Source organism: Harmonia axyridis, chromosome 7, assembly GCF_914767665.1.
Source record: "Harmonia axyridis chromosome 7, icHarAxyr1.1, whole genome shotgun sequence".
Classification (NCBI taxonomy): Eukaryota; Metazoa; Arthropoda; class Insecta; order Coleoptera; family Coccinellidae; genus Harmonia; species Harmonia axyridis.
Window position 1 is genome coordinate 8,079,659 of NC_059507.1, and position 27,902 is coordinate 8,107,560.

Genomic DNA, 27,902 nt, shown 5'->3' on the forward strand with positions numbered 1-27,902 from the left:
ACTTCGTCTACTTAATAAATACACGTCATCAAGGAAATAACCTGTTCACCTCAAGGAACCCACCGAAATGTAGATATATACTTGCGAAATTTAACGACCAGTACCTAAATTGTACTCTGCAAGTACATTATTATTGAAGGGTCTGAAGATGTTGCTGATATATTCAACTCTTTGGTTTCCTATCTTTGTGATGTGTCAAATTATTTCCGTTGAAGGAGCGAACTTCTACGAAGGTAATAGGTACTGGATATTTGATTCGAAATTGATTATTCTTATTCTCTGATGAAAAAGTTCAATATTGTCGATTCGGTATGAGGCCTTTGTATTGTGTCCCAACTCAAAATTAATTTGAGTCCTTGAAATTCAAATGTTTTGTTTATTATATAGGTGCATGTTTCCTAATTTCCATGGAAACCAATTGCTCTCGATAATTATTAACTTGAAATAATCTTAGATTGAACAGTGGTTATTGTCTTAGAACCAGAGAGAGAGAGAGAACTGAAATAAGTTTTTGCAGAAAGGTTAATGAATTGTTAAGTAAAATAAGATAGATTTCTTTGACCAATTATATCTTTCAAAAAAAATAAGTGTTGCATATAGATGAATGGTATGTTCAATAAATTATTTTTTGTTATTTTTTTCTAATTCACGAAGAAGCTCATACCTTTATTTCCTTGCAATTACATGGATCAATCATAAGCCGGTAAATCCTGTGTTTTTACTCAACAACTAAAAAAGATAGTTATTTCTCTTCCGATATTTCAAGATTCTAGGTTTTTCGTTCAAGAATGATAGTATTCATGGAAAGCGGACGTGCAGAATTCAATCTCACCCATGATTTATCATCGGCGAGTCAAAACTTATCGTTTAAGATCTTTTTCGAACACTTCAGACATCCCGAAGCATTTATGTAGATCTGTTCTTGAAACGAGTGCTCAAATATATATTTTCACAAAGTTCAGAAATCTGTTGAAGTTTTGCGATAACATACATTAAATATTAAATGTGTAAATTAATTTATTTAGGTTATATTTTTTTGAGTTTCTATGGCTTCTGAAGATGGTATCGCTCATTTAAAATTGCCTTTGATATCTGAACAAGAAAAAGAACACGAACACATTTTACTTCGCAGGAGATCAATGCACAAGTGAAATAGACGGCAGAGAAGGTGAATGTTCTTCTATATATAATTGTCCTTGGGCATTGAGTGCAATTCGAACAGGCCAGAAAGTACATACTTGTAGTTTCAATGGAAAGACTCCCATTATTTGCTGTCCTTCGGAAGCCCTGAAGGAGAGAAACGAAACATCGACAGAAAAAATAATTAACAAAGGAGCTACAAGTGTTGGAGAGTTGAGCCGGAGAAGTGAGGAAACATTTTTTTATTCAAATTTAAAGTAGTAATCTGAGATATGAAACATTGATCATGTAAGATTTATTTTTTGTAAGAGCTCAATGTAGAACTGTCGAAACACAAATTCTCATCCTGATCGAATGTACTATCACTTTTCGTTCGAGAGTTATTGTGTTTACGGACGGATTGAATCTAATTAAGGACGGATTCGTCATGTCTGAGTCGAAACTTATGGTTTAAGAACAATTCCCTCTTCAAAATTCGAAAAATATAGACATTGTAACGGAATTATGTTGAATTATTCAAATTTTTTTATAGTACCTCTTGTGACAGAAAAGTGATGAAACTAATCTATCAGAAACAGCAGCGCAGTGTTGCCACATAACTTTCAATGTTGCCAGTCTCATTACTTTTCTGCCAAACACATTCGCTTTTCATAGTGTTATATCTAGATCAATATTTAATCTGTACATTTTTCGTTCTTCAGAATGTGCGGAGTATAATCCACCTCCACCACCTCGTCCAGCTTTTGTATTTGCAGCAGTAGGAGGAGTACGAGCTCTCTCTCAAGAATTCCCACATATGGTGAGCATGAAATGAGATAATTATTCGAGTTCTCTGTGGTCTCGGTACTGAACTGGAAAAGTTAAACTTGAACATCAAAGCTGAAGTAACCACCAGTTGTCCACAGGATTTTTTTATTAGCGTTTGATGAATGATAACAACTAAGTTGTGAGGTAGCAAGTGAGGAGGTGTAGTAGATTCTTACTAGAATTCAAGTACTTTTAAGATCTTGCAGCATTAAAATCCGAAGGACTATGTTCCAAGCAGTTCCGATCTTCCGAGAGATGCACAGCCCACGACGCCATCTCTCGGACAAGCAAAGAGTCATTACAAAAGCTTGGAAAAACTATATTATATGACAAATAAATATATTCTTCGAGTTTCTAGCCATTTTCATCAAGAGCAGAGGCACACCCTGTAGAACTGCCATATACGACTAAATGTAAATTTCTTTTTTAGGCTCTTCTCGGATATGGAACAGAGGCAGAAAAAGAGTGGAAATGTGGAGGATCTCTTATTAGTCTACGACATATCCTCACGGCAGCCCACTGTCTTTATTCCCGCGATTTGTGAGTAGGTGGAATATTTCTGAGAATTCGATTGAATAGGTATTAGCTGTACAACTTTGCTTCCGCCGTTTTGCAATAAATGGCTGTAGCGGTAAGTGGTAGTCGAAATAAATAGATCGTAGATGTCATACAATAGGCTTGCTTTAATATGAAGAAATCTGCGGCTGAAGCTCCTCGAATGCTCTCAAATACCTATGGTGAGGCCGCTATTAGTGGAAGAACGTGCCGATAGTAATTTCAACGCTCCAAGAACGGTGATTTTGACATCGAAGACCAACATGGCAGTGGAAGGGAGAAGGTTTTCGGAGATGCAGAATTGGAGGCATTACTTGATCAAGACTCGTGTCAAACGCAACAAGAATTGGCAGGAAAGCTTTCCAATGCAGGACTTGTATGCTGCCCGAAAGATGGGACAAAGTAGTGGCCAGCAATGGACAATACGTTGAATCATAAATGTATAACCAGTTTTTTAAACAAAGCCTGGAATTTCGGAAAAAAACGGCAGAAGCAAAGTTGTAAGCCTATGTACTTTATTATCTTATGCAATGCTGCTTATTTCTTATTAAAGAACTTTATCATCCAAGTGATCTGAAAAAATAACAGAAGAGAAGAGAATTAGAGAATTTTTCCTTATGAATTTCTGGCTGGCCTATGCTTCTGTGAAGTTTCTGAGAAGAGCAGAGCTACTGTACTGTACTCATAAGTAAATTTTTTTCCTGACTAAAGGAACTCGGAGCTCCTAGTTTTAGTCCCCGAATAAATTTAATTTGTAAAATACAGTTTCGTGTTTAAACGATTAAAAGACAGAATAAAACAGAAACTTTAATATTTTAGATCTTCTGCCCCATATACTTTGGCCTTCATCATCTGAAACGTTTCATGAAACTTAACAATAGCTAGGATGTAAGAAATTGTTTTTGTTCAGTGTTGGTCAAACGAGATTTGTTTATAGGGGAGACGTGAAATTTGTTCGTCTTGGCGATTTGGACATAGCAGATGATCAAGATATAGCAGATCCCCAGGATTACTATGTGAAAAAATCTATTCCTCATCCAGATTTTGATTCGGCATCCTTGAAGCACGATATAGCTATATTAGAACTTAATGATGAAGTGAGGATAACCAGCTTTGTGAAACCAGCATGTCTGTTTGTTGATGGTAAAATACATCCAGAAGTTGAAATTACAGCTACTGGGTGGGGAATTACAGAATTTGCAGGTAGATAAAACCTTTGTTATTTAAGAACAAATAATATGCTATTCAACGAGGATTTCTAGTGTTGTATCACTTCTCATATGTTCATTTCTTTATTGAGATTGTTCTACAAGCTCTATGATAAGCTTTGGCCAATAAAAGTTGTTGGCTTGAACGCAAGCGAAAGGTGAACAGTTCTTACAATTTAGATTGTTAAGGATGGCTGTTCATACCTATGACTTCCCTAAGAGATGTTCAAATTTTTTCATTATATTTATTTCTGTCCCATGTTTTCCATTTCATACTTATCTTCGCAGTGCTTCTCAACATTTATTAAATATTCGAAATAAATTATGAGCAAACTGATAAAAACTTCCAGGTGAACCCAGCAGTAAACTAATAAAAGTGCAGTTGAAAATAATTAGCAACCAAAATTGTAGACGACAGTATGCAAAGAGTGGAGTCCGTGCTAATATTGACGATGAGAATTATATCTGCGCTGAATCTGCTAATGAAAAAAAGATTATGGATACTTGTCAGGTAAATTATAATTATAAGTTGGAATAAAACAATTTAGGAATTTGACAGAATTGGAAAATTTTGTTTCGCTTACCTCTGAAGATGCTTACCGCAGGAGTAAGCGAAACGTCAGGTGAAAATCCGACTAGACCAAGGATAAAGAGCTGGAAATTTTCCAATTTTGTCGGAGAATCCGGCTGTGAAAGGCTTCGGCATAATAATTAGGTATTTTATCCAATTTTCAGGATTTATAACTAAATTATTGGCACTATGCAATCGACATGTATCAAATCATCAATGAATCCATTAAAAAATAATTCCATTAAGTTTTCAACAGAATATTTCAGTTAAGGCTTATCAAAAATTCGAGATACAGGTTGTTTCTTCTAGTCCTACTTTTTTATGAAAATTATAAGAGTTTATGAAATAAATCTTTATGAAACATTGCTTCAGATCAAGGAAATAAGTACCTACCAAAAACTAATAATTGATCTATTCATCACAGCTTACTAAGTGGATTTCTGTGATAATTTAATTCTCCTGCGAATTTCGAAAGATTTGTTTGAATTTTTTCTCAAAATCAGTAGAGGATGCGATAAAACTTCAAGAAATCTGAAAGTTCAGTACTAAACTGAATCGGGCACTCTTCCAAAAAAGTAATACCATGTAGTTTTGCATATCACGTGATGCAAACTCTAAATCGGAATATCTGTGTCGAAGTTGAATATCTTGTAAAGTATAGATTCTTTGAGGAAAAAATCAAACTTTTTCCTGTATCTCAAAGCATTTTCGAGCCCATGTTCATAGGACTTTTTTTCTTAAAATCATCCGGGGAATCTCTTATTTTTGTTTGTACCTCCAATTTAGAACACAGTGTATTTAATAAATAATTGGTTTTAATAAGTTCTTTTTTGCAGGGTGACTCAGGAGGTCCTTTACAAATAACAAAATATAATGGCATAAACAGATACTATACTATAATCGGAGTGACTTCATTTGGTAAAGCTTGTGGCATTATAAATAGTGCAGGAGTGTACACCAGAGTTTCATCTCATTTATCTTGGATAGAATCCATTTTATAAGATAACATATAAAAAAATAATAAAAAGAATCTTGCTGCATTAAATGTTTTTATAAAATAAAACACTAAAAATTCTACTTTATTTTTGTTTCAAATTCCATGTGAATTTTCGAGAAAAACTCTAAACTGCGGACAGATGGATTATTTTATTTGGATTCACATTCCAAAAAGTAAAAAGGCAATTTTCGAGTGGTAATTTTTCACTGATTAATTTATTATTGCAAATAATAAAACTAAAATCAACATTTCATCAACATCAGAACAGTCAAACAAGAAATAAAACATTTATGTTAATTCACAGCTCACCATATATCTGGAAAACAGACATTTGTATGAAAATATGTAGTTGCGTCCCAAACAGTTTAGGCATTCAAATTTCATAAAAAAAATTGTGGTCGTTACATAGATTTGCAGGCACAGAACGAAAAAAAAACATCACATATTTTCATTCACTTACTAAAATATACTAACTGACAAAGAAACTGCAACACCCTGAAGGAGCTGTTTAAATTAAAAAATTTTTGTTGGTAAAACATAGATAGTATAACAAGGAGTAAATGATTAAATTTGGAGGAAAAAATTGTGAAGATTTTTTTATGTAAACAATCTCTAATGGAACTTTTTGATACTGTGTGAAAAAATTCAAAAATTTCAACGCTTAATAGAGCGTTGCGCCAATGGTGACTGGTGTATGTTTCAAATTTTATCATCATATGTGGATAAGTTAATTGCATTCCTCCATCTTCCATTGTTTTCAAGTTATAGACCAAAATTCAAATTTGGGCGATTTTAACATTGTACCTGTTTGTTTTACGATGTTTAAATAACAATCTAGTGTCATACTCTGATTTTTCTAAGGGGTTTTCTGCTGAACTATAACATGAAGTTGTGTTTTTTCTTATAGAAACACTTGTTTATAATTACTTAGACAGAATAACCATTTTTTTTAAAATACATAATACATTGACCTCAGCAGATTCATTCAAGGGACTAGTTTAGTGATGTTGATAATACTATATTAAACACGATAGAATTAAAATATAGAGCAAAACTGATAAATCATTAAAAAAAGTTTTGAAAATCCATCAATAAATGACTGAGAAATAGATTATTTATAAATTTACGTATTTTAGCGCGGAACGTCTTTGGTCTGTGACGTCACGGCTCTTGCCTGTGATCGCAACACCATAAATTACGTTTAAATACTTAGCCGCGCCAAGGCTGTCGCGCCGTTTGTAGTTGTACAGTGTAGTTTTAACTCGAGTTTTGTTTTTATGCCACCATAATGGAAGAAGGCTTCGTGAAAGGACAAAGTGACAATTTGCCTAAAATAGATATATTCGCAGTGATGGAGTTTTTTTCTTCAAATCCATCTTATCACAGTGCAGAAATGAAAGGAGTTAAACTTTTCAAGGAAGTATCTACTTTTGAGTTTGCTTCATCATGGTTCAACTTATAACGATGATTTATTTAAAAAACGTTTCATAAACAGTTTGTAGTTGAGTACTGGTTGTTGAAGTCTATCAATGGCAAAACATATTTATGTGAGGAGTAAAAAGTAAAAAGAGAAAAAAGTAATTTATATGTATTTATAAAGTAAGTTATTTCAGCCATCGTGTAACGAACAAAACACGACACGAACGGCACAAGTGATTGTACAACAATGAATTCGTAAGCACTCTGCGAATACCAGTCGTCTAGTGTGTGACGTCACGACACTTACACGTACTATGAAATTATTCTTCCAAGCGCAAATTCAAAGTCCCATAACTTTTTCATTTCTAGAGATATTTCAATGATTCTTCCTCATTTTTGTTTCATTTTACTTAAATTTTTAGAATTAATTCTTAACAAAAAAATTAAAACTAGTCCATTATGGATTATAGGTGAAACTTGAATTATTTCAAATAAAGTTAGCTGAATAATAGAATAATATATTTCCCGCATAGTGTAATTATTTTGCGTTTGAATATTTTATGAAACTCATATCTGTTTGTTTCTAGAACTTCTAGAAGTTGATGTAATTATTGGAGGCATTATGAAAATATACCTAAAATGTAATATATTCCAATATTTTATTTTAGAGGACGTGATTTAGTTCTAATTATTTGATATTGAATTCTTCACAAATTCTTATATCAATTAAAGGTCTTTGATCTACAATCTTGTAAAAAACAAGAGCGATAAATAAGCATAAATACTCACTTTAATATCTACGTCATATAAAAGAAGAAACTTGCTCACCTTTCTGATGTTGCGTCCTTATCTACTGAATTCTTCTGAAACTGGTCTTATAATAATTTCAAGAGTACTTAATCAATGCATGGTTGAGTGATGTGTTTTTGTCTTAACTGAACTTAATACAATGATTCTCCTCTTATTTTCAGTGTGGTTTCCTTTAGTTGTGCTCTGTAAAATTTGTTTCTCAAATGGAGCTGAACTATATCAAGGTAATAAATATGGTCATTCAAATTTCCAGTCGACATCCTACTAGAAATAACAACTAAAATATAGAGAAGTCATTGAACTGATTTGAATATCAAAAATATTATCATCAAATTAAATAAAATACTCAAAAAACTTAACAAATTTAGTAAACTATTTATAATATGAAGGTATGGATAAAAAGATAATGTAACATAGAGTTGACGCTGATTTAATTGATACCCTTATTATCCCTTATTTTATCGTTGTAATTTTAGGTGTTATTCTAAGTATTGTGTAATGTGTGGTAATAGGGAATATTGAAAATTCAAAAAGGGGAATGTTATTCCAGAAAAAAATTATTTTGTCAAAAAATCTCTCGAGTCTCTGTTTAAATTGAGAGAAAATATGATTTTTTAGGGAAATATTTTTCGCACCAATCGTTTTATTCTTTTATTTGAATGGAGGTATAAAACGTCTTCTATGAAAAACGACAGTAGTGCAATATAAACTGTTTATAATTAGATTATTTTTTCATGACCTTCAGAATAATGGGAAAAAATTTTTTTTTTGGAAATTTCAGGTGATCAGTGTTCAATTCAGAGCGAAAAAATGCAGGGCAGCTGCGTCTCAATTGGAAACTGTTCTTGGGCATTGACTCGAATAAAACAACGCCAACGTGTCCATCTTTGCAGTTATAAAGGAAAGATCCCGATAATATGTTGTCCTTCTGGTGAAAAAATTAATAATGTTAAGCCTCTAGTGGGTGTTGCAGGTAATTTCAACCCATCGACAAATTTATCATTGCCGAAAGAAAGTTTGTCTTCTACTGCTTGGAGTGAAAGAAGTAAGTTGTTGCAATGAAAAAATTCAGGTAGGTATCTATAAAAAAATAAGTTTCAATATCCACTATTGAATTGGAAATTTGTCATTTTATTATTTCCCTAACCTTTTGAATCGGTCAAATATTGAAAAGCGTAAGATCATAAAATTGAATTTGAAAAAAAAACATGCGTGCGTCGTCAAGAGCATTTCACTGAAAACGGAAACTATAAGAGCTATTGGCATGAAATTCGCTACAAAAATCTGTTGTTATACTGCATTGATCCCTCCACCTCGCTCGAGAACATGATCCATGAATTTATGAAGCAAAAAATTATGGAAACAAATTTAAAAAATTCATTCTTCAGAAAATAACAATAAATACATAAACATGAAATTGGAAATATATATTGTTATGATCATAAGCATTGGCGTAACTAGGATTGACTCATAGGGGATTACTCCCACTTCGAAAACGCAAAATCTTTCAATTTTTTTTAAAATTGTTACTCACAATTTTTTTTATCTCTTCTGATCAATGGAGGGGTTTATGTCTTCAATAATCCCCCCCTCTCGTTACGCCTATGATCATAATGTATAGAATACTTCTTATAATTCCAGAGATAAAAATTTTTGGAATTTATTAAAAAATATTTACATTGATAATTCTGTATTTTTTCATCAGGGGTAAAGTTTTTTGCGTTGAAACAGGAAATAACGAATCATAGTGTAAAATTTACAGGGATTTTGTTTTCTATCCCAACTATCCTAGACTGCAGTCTAGGATAGTTGGGATAGAAGATGAGAGGTCTCACTGCAGTGAGACCTCTCAAAAGCTTAGGGCATACGTAAAACCATAGTATAAAAATTGCAGTTTTTCATTCTGATAGAAATAAAAGTTTGTAAACTTTCAGAATGTGAAGAATATTATCCTCCTCCAGAAGGAGGTAGTAGTAGTGGTGTAGGAGGAGAGAAATCATTGGCACAAGAATTTCCTCACATGGTACATATTCATTTATGATATTATCAATATAAAACTATTTCAAATATCAGAGCCCACCAAAAATTATTCATTAAATTGTAGAAATATGGTCTTAATTAATTTTATTTTTCAAGGCTATTCTGGGATATGGTAGTGAGAACCAAAAAGAATGGAAATGTGGTGGATCTCTAATTACCCATCAGCATATTTTAACAGCAGCACATTGTCTCTATTCACGTGATTTGTGAGTAGGTAATTTTTTCTGTTGTACTTATTTATATTCTTGTTAATTTGCTTCGATCAAGATGAAAATTTATAGTTGGATGTAGAATGACAATTTCAAGCCTCATGTAAATTTCATGTGGATGATGTAACCACAGCCAAAATCCTTCAATACATATATTTTTTTACAGAGTAAAATACGTACGCCTTGGTGATTTGGATATTCTCAATAATACTGATAAGGCAGAACCACAAGATTTCAATGTTAAAACGATAATTCAGCATCCCAACTATGATCGATCAAAACTGAAACACGACATTGCAATTTTGGTTTTAGATAGGCCAGTGAGAATAACCGACTTTGTAAAACCTGCTTGTCTCTTTCTTGGTGGAGTGATAGCAGACCATGAAGACATTACTGCTACTGGTTGGGGAATAACTGAGTTTTCTGGTTAATATTTTGTTCTATAAAATAGGATTAAATTGAGCTAGTTTGACACTAAGATTGCCTGAAGAGATATCAGCTTCATTCCACTTTCAAAGCAAAAGGAAGGTTTCTAAATTTGAATTTATATCAAGAAATTAGTTGGTTTCCTTATTATACGAATATAATGATCATTATTCAGATTGCCTCCGAAAAATTGAAAAAAATATGTTTTACACGTTGAACATAAATTTGATGAATTTTTCAGGTCAACCCAGTAGCCATTTGATCAAAGTGCGCCTTAGAATAGTAGGAAATGCAGATTGTAGACACCAGTATCGCAGAGCTTCAGCCACTGGTGACATAGACGATGAGATTCAAGTTTGTGCTGGTTCAGCCGATGCAGAAAAAATTATAGACACGTGCGAGGTAATCAAGAAGAAACGATCATCATTAAATCCAATACAATCCTAAAAACTCATTGTATCCAAAAAAAATTGTCTTTATGTGGACAGTAGCTGCATTTGTTCTCTAACGCGTTTAACAGTTATTGGTGATTATTTTTATTTATTACTTGAGAAAAAACCGTTGTAGAACTTGGTTCTGGATCTAATTATTCAACAACATCATTCTAACTTAATTTTTATGTTGATAGGGCGACTCAGGAGGACCACTTCAGTTTACGAGTTACACTCGAGGAAAACATTACTTCATCATTGGAGTGACATCTTTCGGCAAAGCTTGTGGTAAAAGTAGAAGTGCTGGAGTATATACTAGAGTTTCTTCACATTTGCCTTGGATTCAATCTGTTGTGGTGAATAATGTATGAAAAGGAGACCCAAAAGTAATAAATTTATAATATTTTCAGAGTAGTAATTATTTTCAATCGAACTTTTCTTATAATATATTATTTATTGTAGAAAAACATGTATTCATTAAAATTAAATAGTACCTACAGATGGCAGTTAAACTATTTTAAATTGAAGAGTAACGGCATTGTATAATAGAGTATAAAAGGAGCATTTCATAGCTTAGAGTGCCTTATAAGTAGAGAAAGTCACAGAAGCATATTGTAGAATGGGCACTTATACATTTTCTGGAAAATTATGTAGAAGTACTTAGCAATTAGTAATATCTATTACTTGAATTAATATGATTCATGTAAATCTACAGAAGGAATGAAAGTTTTGAAATTAAAAAAAAAAAAGTCGAATGTAGTTTGAAATAGGGATAAAAAAATTCTGAACTGAAATCCAGATAATATATCGATGAAATAAAATATGATTACACCCTTTTATGTTCAGTCTAAACTCCCGAAAATAGATCCTTCGAAGACATTTTTCAGTTTTGGAGAATGGAAAAGTCAAAGGGACAGAGATCAGGTGAATAGGGGGCCTGGGGAACCACAGGAATGCATTTTAAGGTCAAAAATTCTATTATGGAAAAAGCAGTTATCATGATGAAGCATCTTCAATGTCTGGTTTCACGTGAATGATCCTTTTTCTGTGTCTTTCAAGGACGCCTTCATAAAAAACTTGGTGGACGGTTTGTCCAAATGGAACAAATTTTTTGTGAACTACTCCTTTTTTATCAAAAAAACTAATCAGCGTTGATTTGATCTTCGGTTTGCAAAACTTCACTTAAAGATTATTGGAGGTTACTGATACACGAAGGACAACCGCGCAGGTTCACCACATAACTTGGAATGTTGCCACTCTCATTTTTGCCACACACATCCTCTTTTCATGGAGTCTATGTCATAATCAATAAGTTCAAGAAGTTTTTCCTTTTTGTTCAGGATATATTTAATCTGTATATTTTTCTTTTTTCAGAATGTGCGGAGTATAATCCACCTCCACCACCTCGTCCAGCTTTTGTATTTGCAGCAGTAGGAGGAGTACTCTCTCAAGAATTCCCACATATGGTGAGCATGAAATGAAATAATTCGAGTTCTCTGTGGTCTCGATACTAAACTGGAAAAGTTAAACTTCAACATCAAAGCTGAGATAACCACCAGTTGTCCACAGAACCACAGCGTTTGATAAATGATGACAACTGAGTTGTGAGGTAGCAAGTGAGGAGGTTTAGTAGATTCTTACTAGAATTCAAGTACTTTTAAGATCTTGCAGCATTAAAATCCGAAGGACTATGTTTCAAGCAGTACCGATCTTCCGAGAGATGCACAGCCAACGACGCCATCTCTCAGACAAGCAAAGAGTCATTACAAAAGCTTGGAAAAACTATATTATATGACAAATAAATATATTCTTCGAGTTCCTAGCCATTTTCATCAAGAGCAGAGGCACACCCTGTAGAACTGCCATATACGACTAAATGTAAATTTCTTTTTTAGGCTCTTCTCGGATATGGAACAGAGGCAGAAAAAGAGTGGAAATGTGGAGGATCTCTTATTAGTCTACGACATATCCTCACGGCAGCCCACTGTCTTTATTCCCGCGATTTGTGAGTAGGTGGAATATTTCTGAGAATTCGAATTGAATAGTTATTAGCTGTACAACTCTGCTTCCGCCGTTTTGCAATAAATGGCTGTAGCGGTAAGTGGTAGTCGGAATAAATAGATCGTAGATGTCATACAATAGGCTTAGGTATTCGTATAAATTCTCGTCATTTGCGGGAGGTTTCAATTTTCTGCTTTAATAAGAAGAAATCTTCGGCTGCGAGGCTCCTCGAATACTCTCAAATACCTAAGGTAACGCCGCTATTAGTGAAAGAACGTGCCGATAGTGATTTCAACGCTCCAAGAACGGTGATTTTGACATCGAAGACCAGCATGGCGGTGGAAGGAAGAAGGTTTTCGGAGATGCAGAATTGGAGGTATTACTTGATCAAGACTCGTGTCAAACGCAAAAAGAATTGGCAGTCAAGCTTTTCAAGGCGGGATTTGTATGCTGCCCGAAAGTAGTGGCCAGCGATGGACAATACTTTGAATCATAAATGTATAACCAGTTTTTTACAACAAAGCCAGGAAATTCGGTAAAAAGGCAGAAGCAAAGTTGTACGCCTATGTACTTTATTATCTCATGCAATACTGCTCATCAAAGAACCTCATCTGACAAGTGTAACTGTAAACATTACAGAAGAGAAGATAATTTTTCTTATAAATTTCTGGCTGTCACATGCTTCTGTGAAGTTTCTGAGAAGAGCAGAGCTGTGATATCCCTCATAAGTATATTTCTTTCCTGACTAAACGAACTTGGAACTACTAGTTTTAGTCTCAAAATAAATATAATTTGTAAAATATAGTTTCGTGATTCACTTTGGTTTAAACTTTAAACGATTAAAAGACAGAATAAAACAAACACTTTTATATTTTAGATCTTCTGCCCCATATACTTTAGCCTGAAACGTTTCATAAAACTCAACAAAAGCTAGGTTGTAAAAAATTGTTTTTGTTCAGTTTTGTAAAATCAGATTTGTTTACAGGGGTGACGTGAAATTTGTTCGTCTTGGCGATTTGGACATAGCAGATGATCAAGATATACCAGATCCCCAGGATTACTATGTGAAAAAATCTATTCCCCATCCAGATTTTGATTCGGCATCCTTGAAGCACGATATAGCTATATTAGAACTTAATGATGAAGTGAGGATAACCAGCTTTGTGAAACCAGCATGTCTGTTTGTTGATGGTAAAATACATCCAGACGTTGAAATTACAGCTACTGGGTGGGGAATTACAGAATTTGCAGGTAAGTTAATTGCATTCCTCTATCTTCCTTTGTTTTCAAGTTGTAGACCAAAATTCAAATTTGGGCGAATTTCAACATTGTTCCTGTTTGTTTTACGATGTTTAAATAACAATCCAGTGTCATACTCTGATTTTTCCAAGGGGTTTTCTGTTGAACTATAACATGAAGTTGTGTTTTTCTTATAGAAACACTTGTTCATAATTACTTAGACAGAATAACAATTTTTTTTCCAAAAATACATAATATATCGACCTCAGATTCATTCAATTATGGATTATAGGTGAAACTTGAATTATTGTAAATAATGTTAGCTGAATAATAGAATAATATTGTATTTCTCGCATAGTGTAATTATTTTGCGGTTGAATATTTTATGAAACTCATATCTGTTTGTTACTAGAATTTCTAGAAATGATGTAATTATTGGCGGAAGAAACTTTGCTCACCTTTCTGATGTTGCGTCCTTATCTACTGAATTCTTCTGAAACGCGTCTTATAATAATTTCAAGAGTACTTAATCAATGAAGTTGAGTGATGTGTTTTTGTCTCAACTGAACTTAATACAATGATTCTCCTATTATTTTCCGTGTGGTTTCCTTTAATTGTGCTCTGTAAAATTTTGTTCTCAAATGGAGCTGAACTATATCAAGGTAATAAATATGGTCATTCAAATTTCCAGTCGACATCCTACTAGAAATAACAACTAAAATATAGAGAAGTCATTGAACTGATTTGAATATCAAAAATATTATCATCAAATTAAATAAAATAATCAAAAAAATTAACAAATTTAGTAAACTATTTATAATATGAAGGTATGGATAAAAAGATAATGTAACATAGAGTTGACGCTGATTTAAATGATACCTACAACTTATCCCTTTCAAATTTTATTGTTGTAATTTTAGGTGATATTCTAAGTATTGTGTAATGTGTGGTAATAGTGAATATTGAAAATTCAAAAAGGGGAATGTTATTGAATGAACTTGAAATTTAACGTCTACGACAAGACTTTATCTAGTAACAGTTTATTCGAGTTCATTTGCTTATAAGCGTTGAAAAATATTTGATTTGAAAAAAGCCAATGGAGTGAATTTATCGAATTGTTCTTGGCTTTTGTTTTGATAATCTCACGTTTATTCCATATTTTTTAATTTTATCTAAGAATAATGAATTTGTATCAAGTAAGAAACGAATCCATTGAATTTTTATATTATAATAAAATGGAAAGATAAGCCGGAAAAAACTTATTCTGTCAAAAAATCTCTCGAGTCTCTGTTTATATTGAGAGAAAATATAATTTTTCAGGGAAATATTTTTCGCTCCAATCTTTTTATTCTTTTATTTGAATGCAGGTATAAAACGTCTTCTATAAAAAACGACAGTAGTGCAATATAAACTGTTTAGAATTAGATTATTTTTCATGACCTGCAGAATAATGGCAAAAAACTTTTTTTTTGGAAATTTCAGGTGATCAGTGTTCAATTCAGAGCGAAAAAATGCAGGGCAGCTGCGTCTCAATTGGAAACTGTTCTTGGGCATTGAATCGAATAAAACAACGCCAACGTGTCGATCTTTGCAGTTATAATGGAAAGATCCCGATAATATGTTGTCCTTCCGGTGAAAAAATTAATACTGTTGAGCCTCTAGTGGGCGTTACAGGTAATTTCAATCCATCGACAAATTTATCATTGCTGAAAGGACGTTTGTCTTCTACTGTTTGGAGCGGAAGAAGTAAGTTATACAATTAAAAAATTCTGGTAGGTATCTATAAAAAATAAGTTGATTTCGTTTCAATATCCACTATTGAATTGAAAATTTTTTATTTTATTATTTCCCTAAACTTTTGAAACGTTCAAGTATTGAAAAGCGTAAGATCATAAAATAGAATTTGAAAAAAAAAACATGCGTGCGTCGTCTAGAGCATTTCACGGAAACTATACGAGCTATTGTCTGAAATTCGGTACAAAAATCGGTTGTTATACTGCATTGATCCCTTCACCTCGAGAACATGATCCATGAATTTATGAAGCAAAAAATTATGGAAACAAATTCCAAAAAAATTCATTTTTCAGAAAATTAACAACAAATACATAACATGAGATTGGAAATATATAGTTACTAGTTGACCCGGCGAACTTCGTACCGCCCTATAATCAAGAAATATCTGTTACCCTTTTATCCGAATTAAGTAAATTTCTTTATTAAGTATTGCTGTTGGTATATTAATAAATCGAAATTTTTCCAAAAATAAAGTGTTTATTATTCTAATGCTTTATGATACACAATATTCTTAGTTTTATATTCTGGCGCGTATATAAATAGTGTTGTTGGTATTCCGACACGGGAACAGGCGACATATAACTTGCCATGTGAAAAACATGAATTTTCAAGATAAATGCCACAAACACTTAGCGACTGCCCTTGTGATTTATTTATCGACATTGCAAATGCTAGCCGCACTGGAAATTGTAACCGTTTAAAGTCGAACAGCATGTCGTTCGGAATTAGAGGAATCCGTGGAATTGAAACGTCTTCTCCTTTGTACTTCCCTTTCAAAATAATACCTTCTATCACGTTATTCATTAATCTCTTCACCGCAAGTCGGGTGCCATTGCAAAGACGTGGCTGGTTTATATTCCGCAACATGATTATTACCGATCCGATTTTTAATTGCAGATTATGAGGTGGTAATCCGGGTAATTCCAGCGAATTTAAGAATTCCGTTGGATAGTTAACAATGTCATCTTGGTTAGTGACTGAATCAATCGATTTGTATGTAATCAATTCACCAGTTATTATATTTTGAATTTGAAAATTCATTTCATTGTCATCAATGTTTTTTGCAGCCAATATAACTCGATCTCTCATCCAAACATGATCTTTACAATTTTGTGCAATATTTGGGAAAACCTTTTCAATCAGTTCTGTCTTAGATTTCATAAAATGACAGATATTGGTGGGAACGTAATGTATCCAGACGATGAGACAACAGGTATTTTTCCATTACCAATATCGAGCAATTGCTTTGAAAAAGTTTCTCCAGATTGGTCATTCTGCAGTTCGACCCGCATGTTCATACTTAATTTGAGCGTTTTAACATATATTTCCATAAGATGGATGTTTTTAAGCTTTAAGTTCGTCGGCTGGCGTTGAACGTGGTATTACTGGTAATGTTTGTCGAAAATCACCTGCCAATAATAACACTGCACTACCAAACCGGTTTTGGTTCTCTTTCGCAAATCTTGCAAATCCATGCCCTCACCGGGATCGAATCCGGATCTTCGATGCCGCAGTCGAGGTCTCTGTCGCCCACGCCACCTAGGCGGCTCCGACCACAGACCAACTCCGACCGATATTTATTCATTCATTCTTTCTCGCTTGTTGGGCTCACTCAACCTTTGGTTATGTACCCAGTCACAAATTCGTTGGATTTCCCCTATTTTTCCCACATGTATTACATATAATTCACACTCGCATTCATCCTAATGTCAACATACAATTTTAGTTTTTTTCGTAGTCTTGAACAACCACTTAACATCCATGCCCTCACCGGGATTCGAACCCGGACCTTCTGTGCCGCAGTCGAGGTCTCTGTCGACCACGCCACCGAGGCGGCTTCGACCAATATATTTGCAAAGAGCATATAAACATTATAAACTACGTTTCTTTGTTTCAATGTCAACTACGTGAATTTTGCAACTTTCGTATTTTTTTCTTACATAAGAACCTTCTCCTAATAATAACAAATACAACAAAAAAAGAATTAGTGAAATCGGTCCAGCCATTCACGCGTGATGCCGTGAACAAGGAAAAAGGGATTCATTTATATATACAATGTGAAAAATACACTAAGAAATGGTAAATGAATTATGTAATAACAAAATACCTACATAATTCATTTACCATTTCTTAGTGTATTTTTCACATTGGTTTCTACAGGATAATTTGTAGGGTGTGTTTTTTTCTGAAGTGTTTGTTCAACAAGGTTAGTCAAATTAATATAGTGTTGGGAAGTTTTGATAGACCATTTTCATACTTTTACAAAAGAATAGGTACTATAGTTTTTTTCTATTTTAAGTTAAATTTTTGTTTCTAAAAATGACGGCAATTAGACGTACAAACTTAAGCTCAGAACCCGCAATGCTGCAAGTCAATGAAATACAAGAGCAAGTCAAACTGATGAGCAACGTGAAACGCGAAATGAAGTTGAACGGAATCGATGGAACCGGAACCAACAAAATAGAAGTGTTGCGTTTAACCCCTATAGAGCTGCACTTAATTATAACAAAGAAATTGACTACAGTACACTGCGTATCGTTGCTATTGGACCAATGAACGTTGTTTGTCAACATTGCAAGGCATTTAAGTTTAAAAATGAAGCCCCTACATTGTGTTGCTCGAAAGGTCAAGTCAAACTGACGCCGTTGGTACCGCCACCGAGCCATTACATTCACAATTTTGAAAGGGAAGTATTTACAGAGGAGAAGACGTTTCAATTCCACGGATTCCTCTAAAGTATACTGCGCTGCTAATATAACCAACATCATTCAGGACACATCATCACGAACACCAAATCAAGAAAACCGTCAACAGAGGACACCACCATGGAAGGCACGAATAGAAAGAAGAATAACAACTCTTCGAAAAGAAATAGGCGTCCTTCACATCTATCTGGTTAACCGAAAGTTGGGTAAAAAAGTCGAGAAGAAAGTGTGGGCATACGCCCGAAAGTTAAAGATTAAAAAAGACAGACAAGAGAACTCAAAGGTATCAAGAAAACAACCTGTTCAAAAATAACCAGCGAGAATTTTTCAGGCGACTTTCGGGCGGACACAGTAACCAACAAACTGCTTCGCCTGACACGCACAAGATGCAGCAATACTGGTCGGACACCTGGACACAGGAAGGGAGCCACAACACCGAGGCTGCATGGATAGAGGCGGAAAAAAGTGCACATCTTGACCTTACAGAAATGACTGAGATTACTATAACGGAAGAAGACGTGAAGGCAACAGTCAGGAGACTCAAGAACTGGTCAGCAGCTGGTGTGGATGGAATCCACAATTTCTGGTGGAAGTCACTAACAGCGACCCATAAAGTGCTGGCTCGGCTTATCAAGGGAGCAATAAAAGACCCAACGACAATTCCTTTTTATTTTACACTTGGCACGACACTCATGATACCCAAGAAAGGAGATCTAACGAATCCGAAAAACTACAGACCCATTACCTGTCTACCTGCGATTTACAAGATACTCACATCGATCATTGGCCACAAGATTAACACCCATATCAAAACTAACAACATAATGTCCTGGGAACAGAATGGATGTAAAAGTAAGGCTCGAGGAAGCAAAGAGCTACTAGTAATCGATAATGCTGTCACTAAGCAGGCGAAGAAAAGGCTGAAGAACATCTCAGTAGCGTGGATCGACTACCAAAAAGCGTTCGATTCGGTTCCACACTCATGGCTGCTCGAAATACTCAAAATCTATAAAGTCCATCCTGAGGTAATACAACTGCTAAAGTGCCTGATGTCAACATGGCGCACTTCGCTGACATGGAGAGACAAATCAACCTCCTACAGGACCTCAGAAATCAAGATCAAACGAGGAATATTCCAGGGAGATGGACTGAGCCCACAGTGGTTCTGTCTCGCGCTGAACCCTCTTAGCAATATACTGAACAGATCTGCATACAGCTATTCTCTGAACGCAAGGAACAGACTGAGTCACCTATTTTACCTGGACGAGCTTAAATTATTCACCAGAGGTAAAAAACAGTTAGAGGGGCAGATAGAGTTGGTCAGGATGTTTAGCGAGGACATAGGAATGAGATTCGGGCTTGAGAAGTGTGGTGTGGTCAACGTTAGGCGTGGTAAATTGGAGGAAGGGAAAAAGCTAACCATGCTGGACGGAACGACAATAAACACACTTGGAGAAACAGAGAGATACAAATACTTGGGTATCCAGGAAACTTTCGAAATAAAACAGCCAGAAAACAAGAGGGAGATTGCGAATGAGCTCATGGGCAGAGTACGCCGAATAATGAAAACGCAGTTGTCATCAAAAAACAAAATGGAGGCCATGAACATCTGGGCAATGCCGGCATTTGCTTACACAGCAGGAGTGATGACCTGGTCTAGAACAGACCTAGAAAGACTAGACAGGAAAATCAGAACTACCTTCACGAAGAACGGTATGCTTCATCCAAACTCGGCAATCGAAAGATTATACTTGCCACGAAAGGAAGGTGGTCGAGGCCTGAGCAGCTTGGAAGACATCTACCTGAAAGAAGAAAAGAAGATAAGAGATTACTTCAGGATAGGAAACCTACCAGTCCAACAATGGGTATCAGCACAACTTTACCCATCTGCGCTCCAGGAGGAAGTGGACACGCAGGAACCTGTAGCGGAGGAGCCATCTGATAGACGAAAACATATCTGGGAGGCAAAACCGCTGCACGGAAGATTCTACGCGAGCCTACACCAGACTGATGTTGACATGTCGAACTCCAACACCTACCTGACTCAGGGCTACCTCTTCCCCCAAACAGAGGGAACAATGCTGGCGATTCAGGATCAGGTCGTGCCTACACGTGTTCATACCAAGCATATAATGAAGCAGCCAGTTGTCTCAACGAAATGCAGACTATGTGACAAAGCCGAGGAAACAGTGCAACACTTGTCCTCGGGTTGCACAGCGATAGCAGGCACCAAATACCTCGCCCGCCACAACAACATGGGGAAGGTCGTACATCAGTTGCTGTGCTTGAGGGAGGGCCTATTACTGCACTTTGTACCACACCATATATACGCTCTACAAACGGTTCTCGAGAACGAAACCGTAAAAATTTACTGGGACTTGACCCTTATCACGGATCAAGCTGTGGAGCACAACAGACCGGATATGGTGGTATGGCTCAAGAAGAACAAAATAGCCTATATCATAGACTTTGCAGTGCCACTTGATTAAAATCTCACTAAGACCTATGGAGAAAAAATTACCAAATACCAGGCACTGTCACGGCAAATGAAAAGTATGTGGCAACTGGAAAAAGTAGAAATAAAACCTCTGATTATGAGCTGCAATGGATTGGTTCATCGAAAAACTACAGAGCATCTCCAGGAATTGAAGCTGCCTCCCAACACTACTATTTGGATGCAGAAGGCGGTGCTCTTGGGGACAGTTGGTATCATACGACAGATAATATTTCCCCATTGACAACAGAAATTATTCTTGGCCTTCCGGCCCGAATAATCACAATTGAACCACGCTAGTGTGAATTAAAAAAAATATATATATATATATATATATATATATATATATATATATGTATATGTATATATAATATACCAACAGCAATAAAGAAATCAACTCAATTCAAATAAAAAAAAAATAGCTTGATTATAGGGCGGTACGAAGTTCGCCGGGTCATCTAGTATTATATAGATATAGATTATCATAATCATTGGCGTAACTAGGATTGACTCATAGGGGGTTACCCCCACTTTGAAAACGCAAAATTTTTCAATTTTTTTAAAATTGTTACTCACAATTTTTTCTATTTCTTCTGATCAATGGAGGGGTTTATGTCTTCAATAATCCCCTCCCCCTTGTTACGCCTATGATCATAATGTATAGAATACTTCTTACCGCTGTAGTGGCACTTATAATTCCAGAAATATTTACATTGAAATTCTATATTCTTTTCATCAGGGTTAAAGTTTTTTGCGTTGAAACAGGAAATAAGGAACCATAGTGTAAAATTTACAGGGATTTTATTTTCTATCCCAACTATCCTAGACTGCAGTGAAACCTCTCCAAAGCTTAGGGCATATGTAAAACCATAGTAAAATTCGCAGTTTTTCATTCTGATAGAAATAAAAATTTATAAACTTTCAGAATTTGAAGAATATTATCCTTCTCCAGAAGGAGGTAGTAGTAGTGTACGCTACTACCCCATGGTCTTTGTATATCCTTCAGGAGGAACGAAAACATTGGCACACGAATTTCCTCACATGGTACATATTCATTTATGATATTATATTATCAATATAAAACTACCAAAATTTATTCATTAAATTGTACAAATATTGTCTAAATTAATATTATTTTTCAAGGCCATTCTGGGATATGGCAGTGAGAACCAAAAAGAATGGAAATGTGGTGGATCTCTAATTACCCATCAGCATATTTTAACAGCAGCACATTGTCTATATTCACTTGATTTGTGAGTAGGTAATTTTTTCTGTTGCAGTTGAAAAATTATCTTCTTGTTAATTTGCTTGGATCGAGATGAAAATTTCAAGCCTCATGCAAAATTTCATGTGGATGATGTAACCACAGTCAAAATCCTTCAATACATATATTTCTTTTACAGAGGAGATGTGAAATACGTACGCCTTGGTGATTTGGATATTTTCAATAACACTGATTGGGCAGAACCACAAGATTTCAATGTTAAAACGATAATTCAGCATCCCAACTATGATCGATCAAAACTGAAACACGACATTGCAATTTTGGTTTTAGATAGGCCAGTGAGAATAACCGTCTTTGTAAAACCTGCTTGTCTCTTTCCTGGTGGAGTGATAGCAGACGATAAATATATTACTGCTACTGGTTGGGGGATAACTGAGTTTGCTGGTAGATATTTTGTTCTATATAATAAGATTAAATTGAGCTAGTTTGACTCTAAGATGGCCTGGGGAGATATCAGCTTCATTCCACTTTCAAAGCGAAAGGAAGGTTTCTAAATTTGAATTTATATCAAGAAATTAGTTGGTTTCCTTATTATACAAATATAATGATTATTATTCAGATTGTCTCCCAAAAATTGAAAAAAATATGTTTTACACGTTGAACATACATTTGATGAATTTTTCAGGTCAACCCAGTAGCCATTTGATCGAAGTGCGCCTTAGAATAGTAGGAAATGAAGATTGTAGACACCAGTATCGCAGATATTCAGCCACTGGTGACATAGACGATGAGATTCAAATTTGTGCTGGTTCAGCCGATCCAGAAAAAATTATAGACACATGCGAGGTAATCAATAGTAATTAATCTTATTTGATAATATTATCCAGAAGTCAAGTCCAGAAATGATAATCGTTAAATCCAATGCAATCCTAAAAACTCATTGTATAAAAAAAAATTATATCTTTATGTGGACAGTAGCTGCATTTGTTCTGTAACATGTTATTCAACAACATCATTCTAACTTAATTTTTATGTTGATAGGGCGACTCAGGAGGACCACTTCAGTTTACGAGTTACACTGATGGAATTAAAGAGTACTTTATCATTGGAGTGACATCTTTCGGCAAAGCTTGTGGTATAACTAGAAGTGCTGGAGTATATACTAGAGTTTCTTCACATTTGCCTTGGATTCAATCTGTTGTGGTAAATAATGTGTGAAAAGGAGACCCAAAAGTAATAAATTTATAATATTTTTTAGAATAGTAATTATTTTCAATCGAACTTTTCTTATAATATATTATTTATTGTAGAAAAACATGTATTCATTAAAATTAAATAGTACCTACAGATGGCAGTTAAACTATTTTAAATTGAAGAGTAACGACATTATATAATAGGGTATAAAAGGAGCATTTCGTAGCTTAGAGTGCCTTATAAGTAGAGAAAGTCACAGAAGCATAATGCAGAATGGGCACTTATACATTTTCTGGAAAATTATATAGAAGTACTTAGCAATTAGTAATATCCATTACTTGAATTAATATGATTCATGTATATCTACAGAAGGAATGAAAGTTTTGAAATTAAAAAAAAAAAATTCTAATGTAGTTTGAAATAGGGATTAAAAAATTCTGAACTGAAATCCAGATAATATATCGATGAAATAAAATATGATTACACCCTTTTATGTTCTGTCTAAACTCCCGAAAATAGATCATTCGAAGACATTTTTCAGTTTTGGAAAATGGAAAAGTCAAAGGGACATAGATCAGGTATATAGGGGGCCTGGGGAACCACTGGAATGCATTTTAAGGTCAAAAATTCTATTATGGAAAAAGCAGTTATCATGATGAAGCATCCAATTGTCTTCAATGTCTGGTTTAACGTGAATGATCCTTTTTCTGTCTTTCAAGGACGCCTTCATAAAAAACTTGGTGGACGGTTTGTCCAAAAGGAACGAATTCTTTGTGAACTACTCCTTTTTTATTAAAAAACTAATCAGCGTTGATTTGATCTTCGTTTTGCAAAACTTCACTAACAGAATCCCAAAATGCTCGTAGTTGACAAAAGGAGTTGAAACTGGTACTGAACTCATATCTGTTTGTTTCTAGAATTTCTAGAAGTTGATGTAATTATTGGCGGCATTATGAATATATACGTAAAATGTGATATTCCAATATTTTATTTTAGAGGATGTGATTTAGTTCTAATTATTTGATATTGAATTCTTCACAAATTCTTATATCAATTAAAGGTCTTTGATCTACGATCTTGTAAAAAACAAGAGCGTTAAATAAGCATAAATACTCACTTTAATATCTACGTCATATAAAAGAAGAAACTTGCTCACCTTTCTGATGTTGCGTCCTTATCTACTGAATTCTTCTGAAACTGGTCTTATAATAATTTCAAGAGTACTTAATCAATGAATGGTTGAGTGATGTGTTTATGTCTTAACTGAACTTAATACAATGATTCTCCTATTATTTTCCGTGTGGTTTCCTTTAGTTGTGCTTTGTAAAATTTTTTTCTCAAATGGAGCTGAACTATATCAAGGTAATAAATATGGTCATTCAAATTTCCAGTCAACATCCTACTAGAAATAACAACTAACATATAGAGAAGTCATTGAACTGATTTGAATACCAAAAATATTATCATCAAATTAAATTAAATACTCAAAAAAATTAACAAATTTAGTAAACTATTTATGATATGAAGGTATGGATAAAAAGATAATATAACATAATTGAGGCTGATTTAAATTACCCACAACTAATCTTTTTATTCTTTCATTTGAATGGAGGTATTAAACGTGATCTATAAAAACTACAGTAGTGCAAATTGAACTGTTTAGAATTAGATTATTTTTTCTTGACTTTTTGAATAATGGCGAAAAGCGTTTTTTTTTGGAAATTTCAGGTGATCAGTGTTCAATTCAGAGCGAAAAAATGCAGGGCAGCTGCGTCTCAATTGGAAACTGTTCTTGGGCATTGACTCGAATAAAACAACGCCAACGTGTCGATCTTTGCAGTTATAATGGAAAGATCCCGATAATATGTTGTCCTTCTGGTGAAAAAATTAATACTGTTAAGCCTCTAGTGGGCAATGCAGGTAATTTCAACCCATCGACAAATTCATCATTGACGAAAGAAAGTTTGTCTTCTACTGCTTGGAGCGAAAGAAGTAAGTTGTTACAATGAAAAAATTCAGGTAGGTATCTATAAAGAAATAAGTTGATTTCGTTCCAATATCCACTATTGAATTGAAAATTTTTCATTTTATTATTTCCCTTAACTTTTTAATCGGTCAAATATTGAAAAGCGTAAGATCATAAAATAGAATTTGAAAAAAAATACATGCGTGCGTCGTCTAGAGCATTTCACGGAAACTATAAGAGCTAAAGGCATGAAATTCGGTACAAAAATTGGTTGTCATACTGCATTGATCCCTCAACCTCGAGAACATGATCCATGAATTTATGAAGCAAAAAATTTTGGAAACAAATTTTAAAAAATTCATTTTTCAGAAAATTAACAACAAATACATAAATATGATATTGGAAATATATATTGTTATGATCATAATCATTGGCGTAACTAGGATTGACTCATAGGGGCTACCCCCACTTCGAAAACGCAAAATTTTTCCATTTTTTTAAAAATTGTTACTCAAAATTTTTTTATTTCTTCTGATCAATGGAGGGGTTTATGTCTTCAATAATCCCCCCCCTCGTTATGCCTACGATCATAATGTTTAGAATACTTCTTACCGCAGTAGTAGCACTTATAATTCCAGAGATAAACATTTTTAGAATTCATAAAAAAAATATTTACATTGACAGTTCTACATTTTTTCATCAGGGGTAAAGTTTTTTGCGTTGAAACAGGAAATAACGAATCATAGTGTAAAATTTACAGGGATTTTGTTTTCTATCCCAACTATCCTAGACTGCAGTGAGACCTCCCAAAAGCTTAGGGCATACGTAAAACCATAGTATAAAAATTGCAGTTTTTCATTCTGATAGAAATAAAAATTTGTAAACTTTCAGAATGTGAAGAATATTATCCTCCTCGAGAAGGAGTGTTCATAGCTGGTGTAGGAGGAGAGAAATCGTTGGCACAAGAATTTCCACATATGGTAGTTATTAATTATTATATTTTCAATATTAGACTATTTTAAATATCAGAGCCTAGCAAAATTTATTCATTGAATTGTAGAAATATTGTCTTAGTTAATTTTATTTTTCAAGGCCATTCTGGGATATGGCAGTGAGAACCAAAAAGAATGGAAATGTGGTGGATCTCTAATCACACATCAGCATATTTTAACAGCAGCACATTGTCTATATTCACGTGATTTGTGAGTAGGTAATTTTTTCTGTTGCACTTATTTATCTTATGTTAATTTGCTTCGATCAAGATGAAAATTTGTATTTGGATGTAGAATGAAAATTTCAAGCCTCATGCAAAATTTCATGTGGATGATGTAACCACAGTCAAAATCCTTCAATACATATATTTCTTTTACAGAGGAGATGTGAAATACGTACGCCTTGGTGATTTGGACATTCTCAATAATACTGATGAGGCAGAACCACAAGATTTCAATGTTAAAACGATAATTCAGCATCCCAACTATGATCGATCAAAACTGAAACACGACATTGCAATTTTGGTTTTAGATAGGCCAGTGAGAGTAACCGACTTTGTAAAACCTGCTTGTCTCTTTCCTGGCGGAGTGATAGCAGACCATGAAGACATTACTGCTACTGGTTGGGGAATAACTGAGTTTGCTGGTAGATATTTTGTTCTATATTATAGCATTAAATTGAGCTAGTTTGACACTAAGATGGCCTGGGGAGATACCAGCTTCATTCCTGTTTCAAAGCATAAGGAAGGTTTCTAAATTTGAATTTATATCAAGAAATTAGTTGGTTTCCTTATTATACGAATATAATGATTATTATTCAGATTGCCTCCGAAAAATTGAAAAAAAATATGTTTTACACGTTGAACATACATTTGATGAATTTTTCAGGACAACCCAGTAGCCATTTGATCAAAGTGCGCCTTAGAATAGTAGGAAATGCAGATTGTAGACACCAGTATCGCAGAGCTTCAGCCACTGGTGACATAGACGATGAGTTTCAAGTTTGTGCTGGTTCAGCCGATGCAGAAAAAATTATAGACACATGCGAGGTAATCAAGAAGAAACGATCATCATTAAATCCAATACAATCCTAAAAACTCATTGTATCCAAAAAAAATTGTCTTTCTGTGGACAGTAGCTGCATTTTTTCTCTAACGCGTTGAACCGTTATTGGTGATTATTTTTATTTATTACTTGAGAAAAAAACCGTTGTAGAACTTGGTTCTGGATCTAATTATTCAACATCATTCTTACTTAATTTTTATGTTGATAGGGCGACTCAGGAGGACCACTTCAGTTTGTGAGTTTCACTCGAAGGAAACATTACTTCATCATTGGAGTGACATCTTTCGGCAAAGCTTGTGGTATAACTAGAAGTGCTGGAGTATATACTAGAGTTTCTTCACATTTGCCTTGGATTCAATCTGTTGTGTTGAATAATGTATGAAAAGGAGACCCAAAAGTAATAAATTTATAATATTTTCTAGAATAGTAATTATTTTCAATCGAACTTTTCTTATAAATTATTTATTGTTTAGAAAAACATGTATTTATCAGAATATAAATAGTAACTACCAAAGGCAGTTAAACTATTTCATACCTTAATATAAGTAGAGAAACAGTAATAGAAACCTAGGACTGTATAATGTGGAATGGGCACATATACATTTTTTGGAAAA

At 34.2% G+C, this 27,902-nt stretch overlaps 2 protein-coding genes across 6 annotated transcripts; both read left to right on the top strand.

The window, feature by feature from the left end:
- Window positions 1-77: 77 nt before the first annotated feature.
- Window positions 78-27,802, top strand: LOC123684912 (venom serine protease Bi-VSP-like). Of its 3 annotated transcripts, none has more exons than XM_045624421.1 (11): window positions 78-233; window positions 1,133-1,366; window positions 1,842-1,939; window positions 2,378-2,487; window positions 3,440-3,705; window positions 8,289-8,552; window positions 9,442-9,530; window positions 9,644-9,753; window positions 26,604-26,869; window positions 27,112-27,272; window positions 27,497-27,802. In XM_045624421.1, the coding sequence occupies exons 1-11, from the start codon at window positions 149-151 to the stop codon at window positions 27,668-27,670; spliced, it is 1,857 nt and encodes a 618-aa protein (XP_045480377.1). In that variant the 5' UTR covers window positions 78-148; the 3' UTR covers window positions 27,671-27,802. The 3 variants fall into 3 exon arrangements, with proteins under 3 accessions (XP_045480377.1, XP_045480376.1, XP_045480375.1); XM_045624420.1 differs by lacking the exon at window positions 9,644-9,753 and adding an exon at window positions 26,324-26,433; XM_045624419.1 differs by lacking the exons at window positions 9,442-9,530; window positions 9,644-9,753 and adding exons at window positions 26,123-26,211; window positions 26,324-26,433.
- Window positions 10,845-23,418, top strand: LOC123684913 (venom serine protease Bi-VSP-like). Of its 3 annotated transcripts, XM_045624423.1 has the most exons (10): window positions 10,845-10,999; window positions 11,988-12,079; window positions 12,509-12,618; window positions 13,600-13,865; window positions 15,336-15,599; window positions 21,772-21,890; window positions 21,990-22,099; window positions 22,250-22,515; window positions 22,757-22,917; window positions 23,113-23,418. In XM_045624423.1, the coding sequence occupies exons 1-10, from the start codon at window positions 10,981-10,983 to the stop codon at window positions 23,287-23,289; spliced, it is 1,584 nt and encodes a 527-aa protein (XP_045480379.1). In that variant the 5' UTR covers window positions 10,845-10,980; the 3' UTR covers window positions 23,290-23,418. The 3 variants fall into 3 exon arrangements, with proteins under 3 accessions (XP_045480379.1, XP_045480378.1, XP_045480380.1); XM_045624422.1 differs by lacking the exon at window positions 10,845-10,999 and having other exon boundaries at window positions 11,023-12,079; XM_045624424.1 differs by lacking the exon at window positions 10,845-10,999 and having other exon boundaries at window positions 12,509-12,622.
- Window positions 27,803-27,902: the final 100 nt, after the last annotated feature.

Bases quoted from the DNA above. Each gene is read 5' to 3' on its own strand.
- LOC123684912 (XM_045624421.1), top strand. From the start codon at position 149: ATGTTGCTGATATATTCAACTCTTTGGTTTCCTATCTTTGTGATGTGT. The intron at 234-1,132 runs GTAATAGGTACT...TTTACTTCGCAG, and splicing joins AGGAGCGAACTTCTACGAAG to GAGATCAATGCACAAGTGAA. The intron at 1,367-1,841 runs GTGAGGAAACAT...TTCGTTCTTCAG, and splicing joins TGGAGAGTTGAGCCGGAGAA to AATGTGCGGAGTATAATCCA.
- LOC123684913 (XM_045624422.1), top strand. From the start codon at position 11,861: ATGTTGCCACTCTCATTTTTGCCACACACATCCTCTTTTCATGGAGTC. The intron at 22,100-22,249 runs GTGAGTAGGTAA...TTTCTTTTACAG, and splicing joins TGTCTATATTCACTTGATTT to AGGAGATGTGAAATACGTAC. The intron at 22,918-23,112 runs GTAATCAATAGT...TTATGTTGATAG, and splicing joins AAATTATAGACACATGCGAG to GGCGACTCAGGAGGACCACT.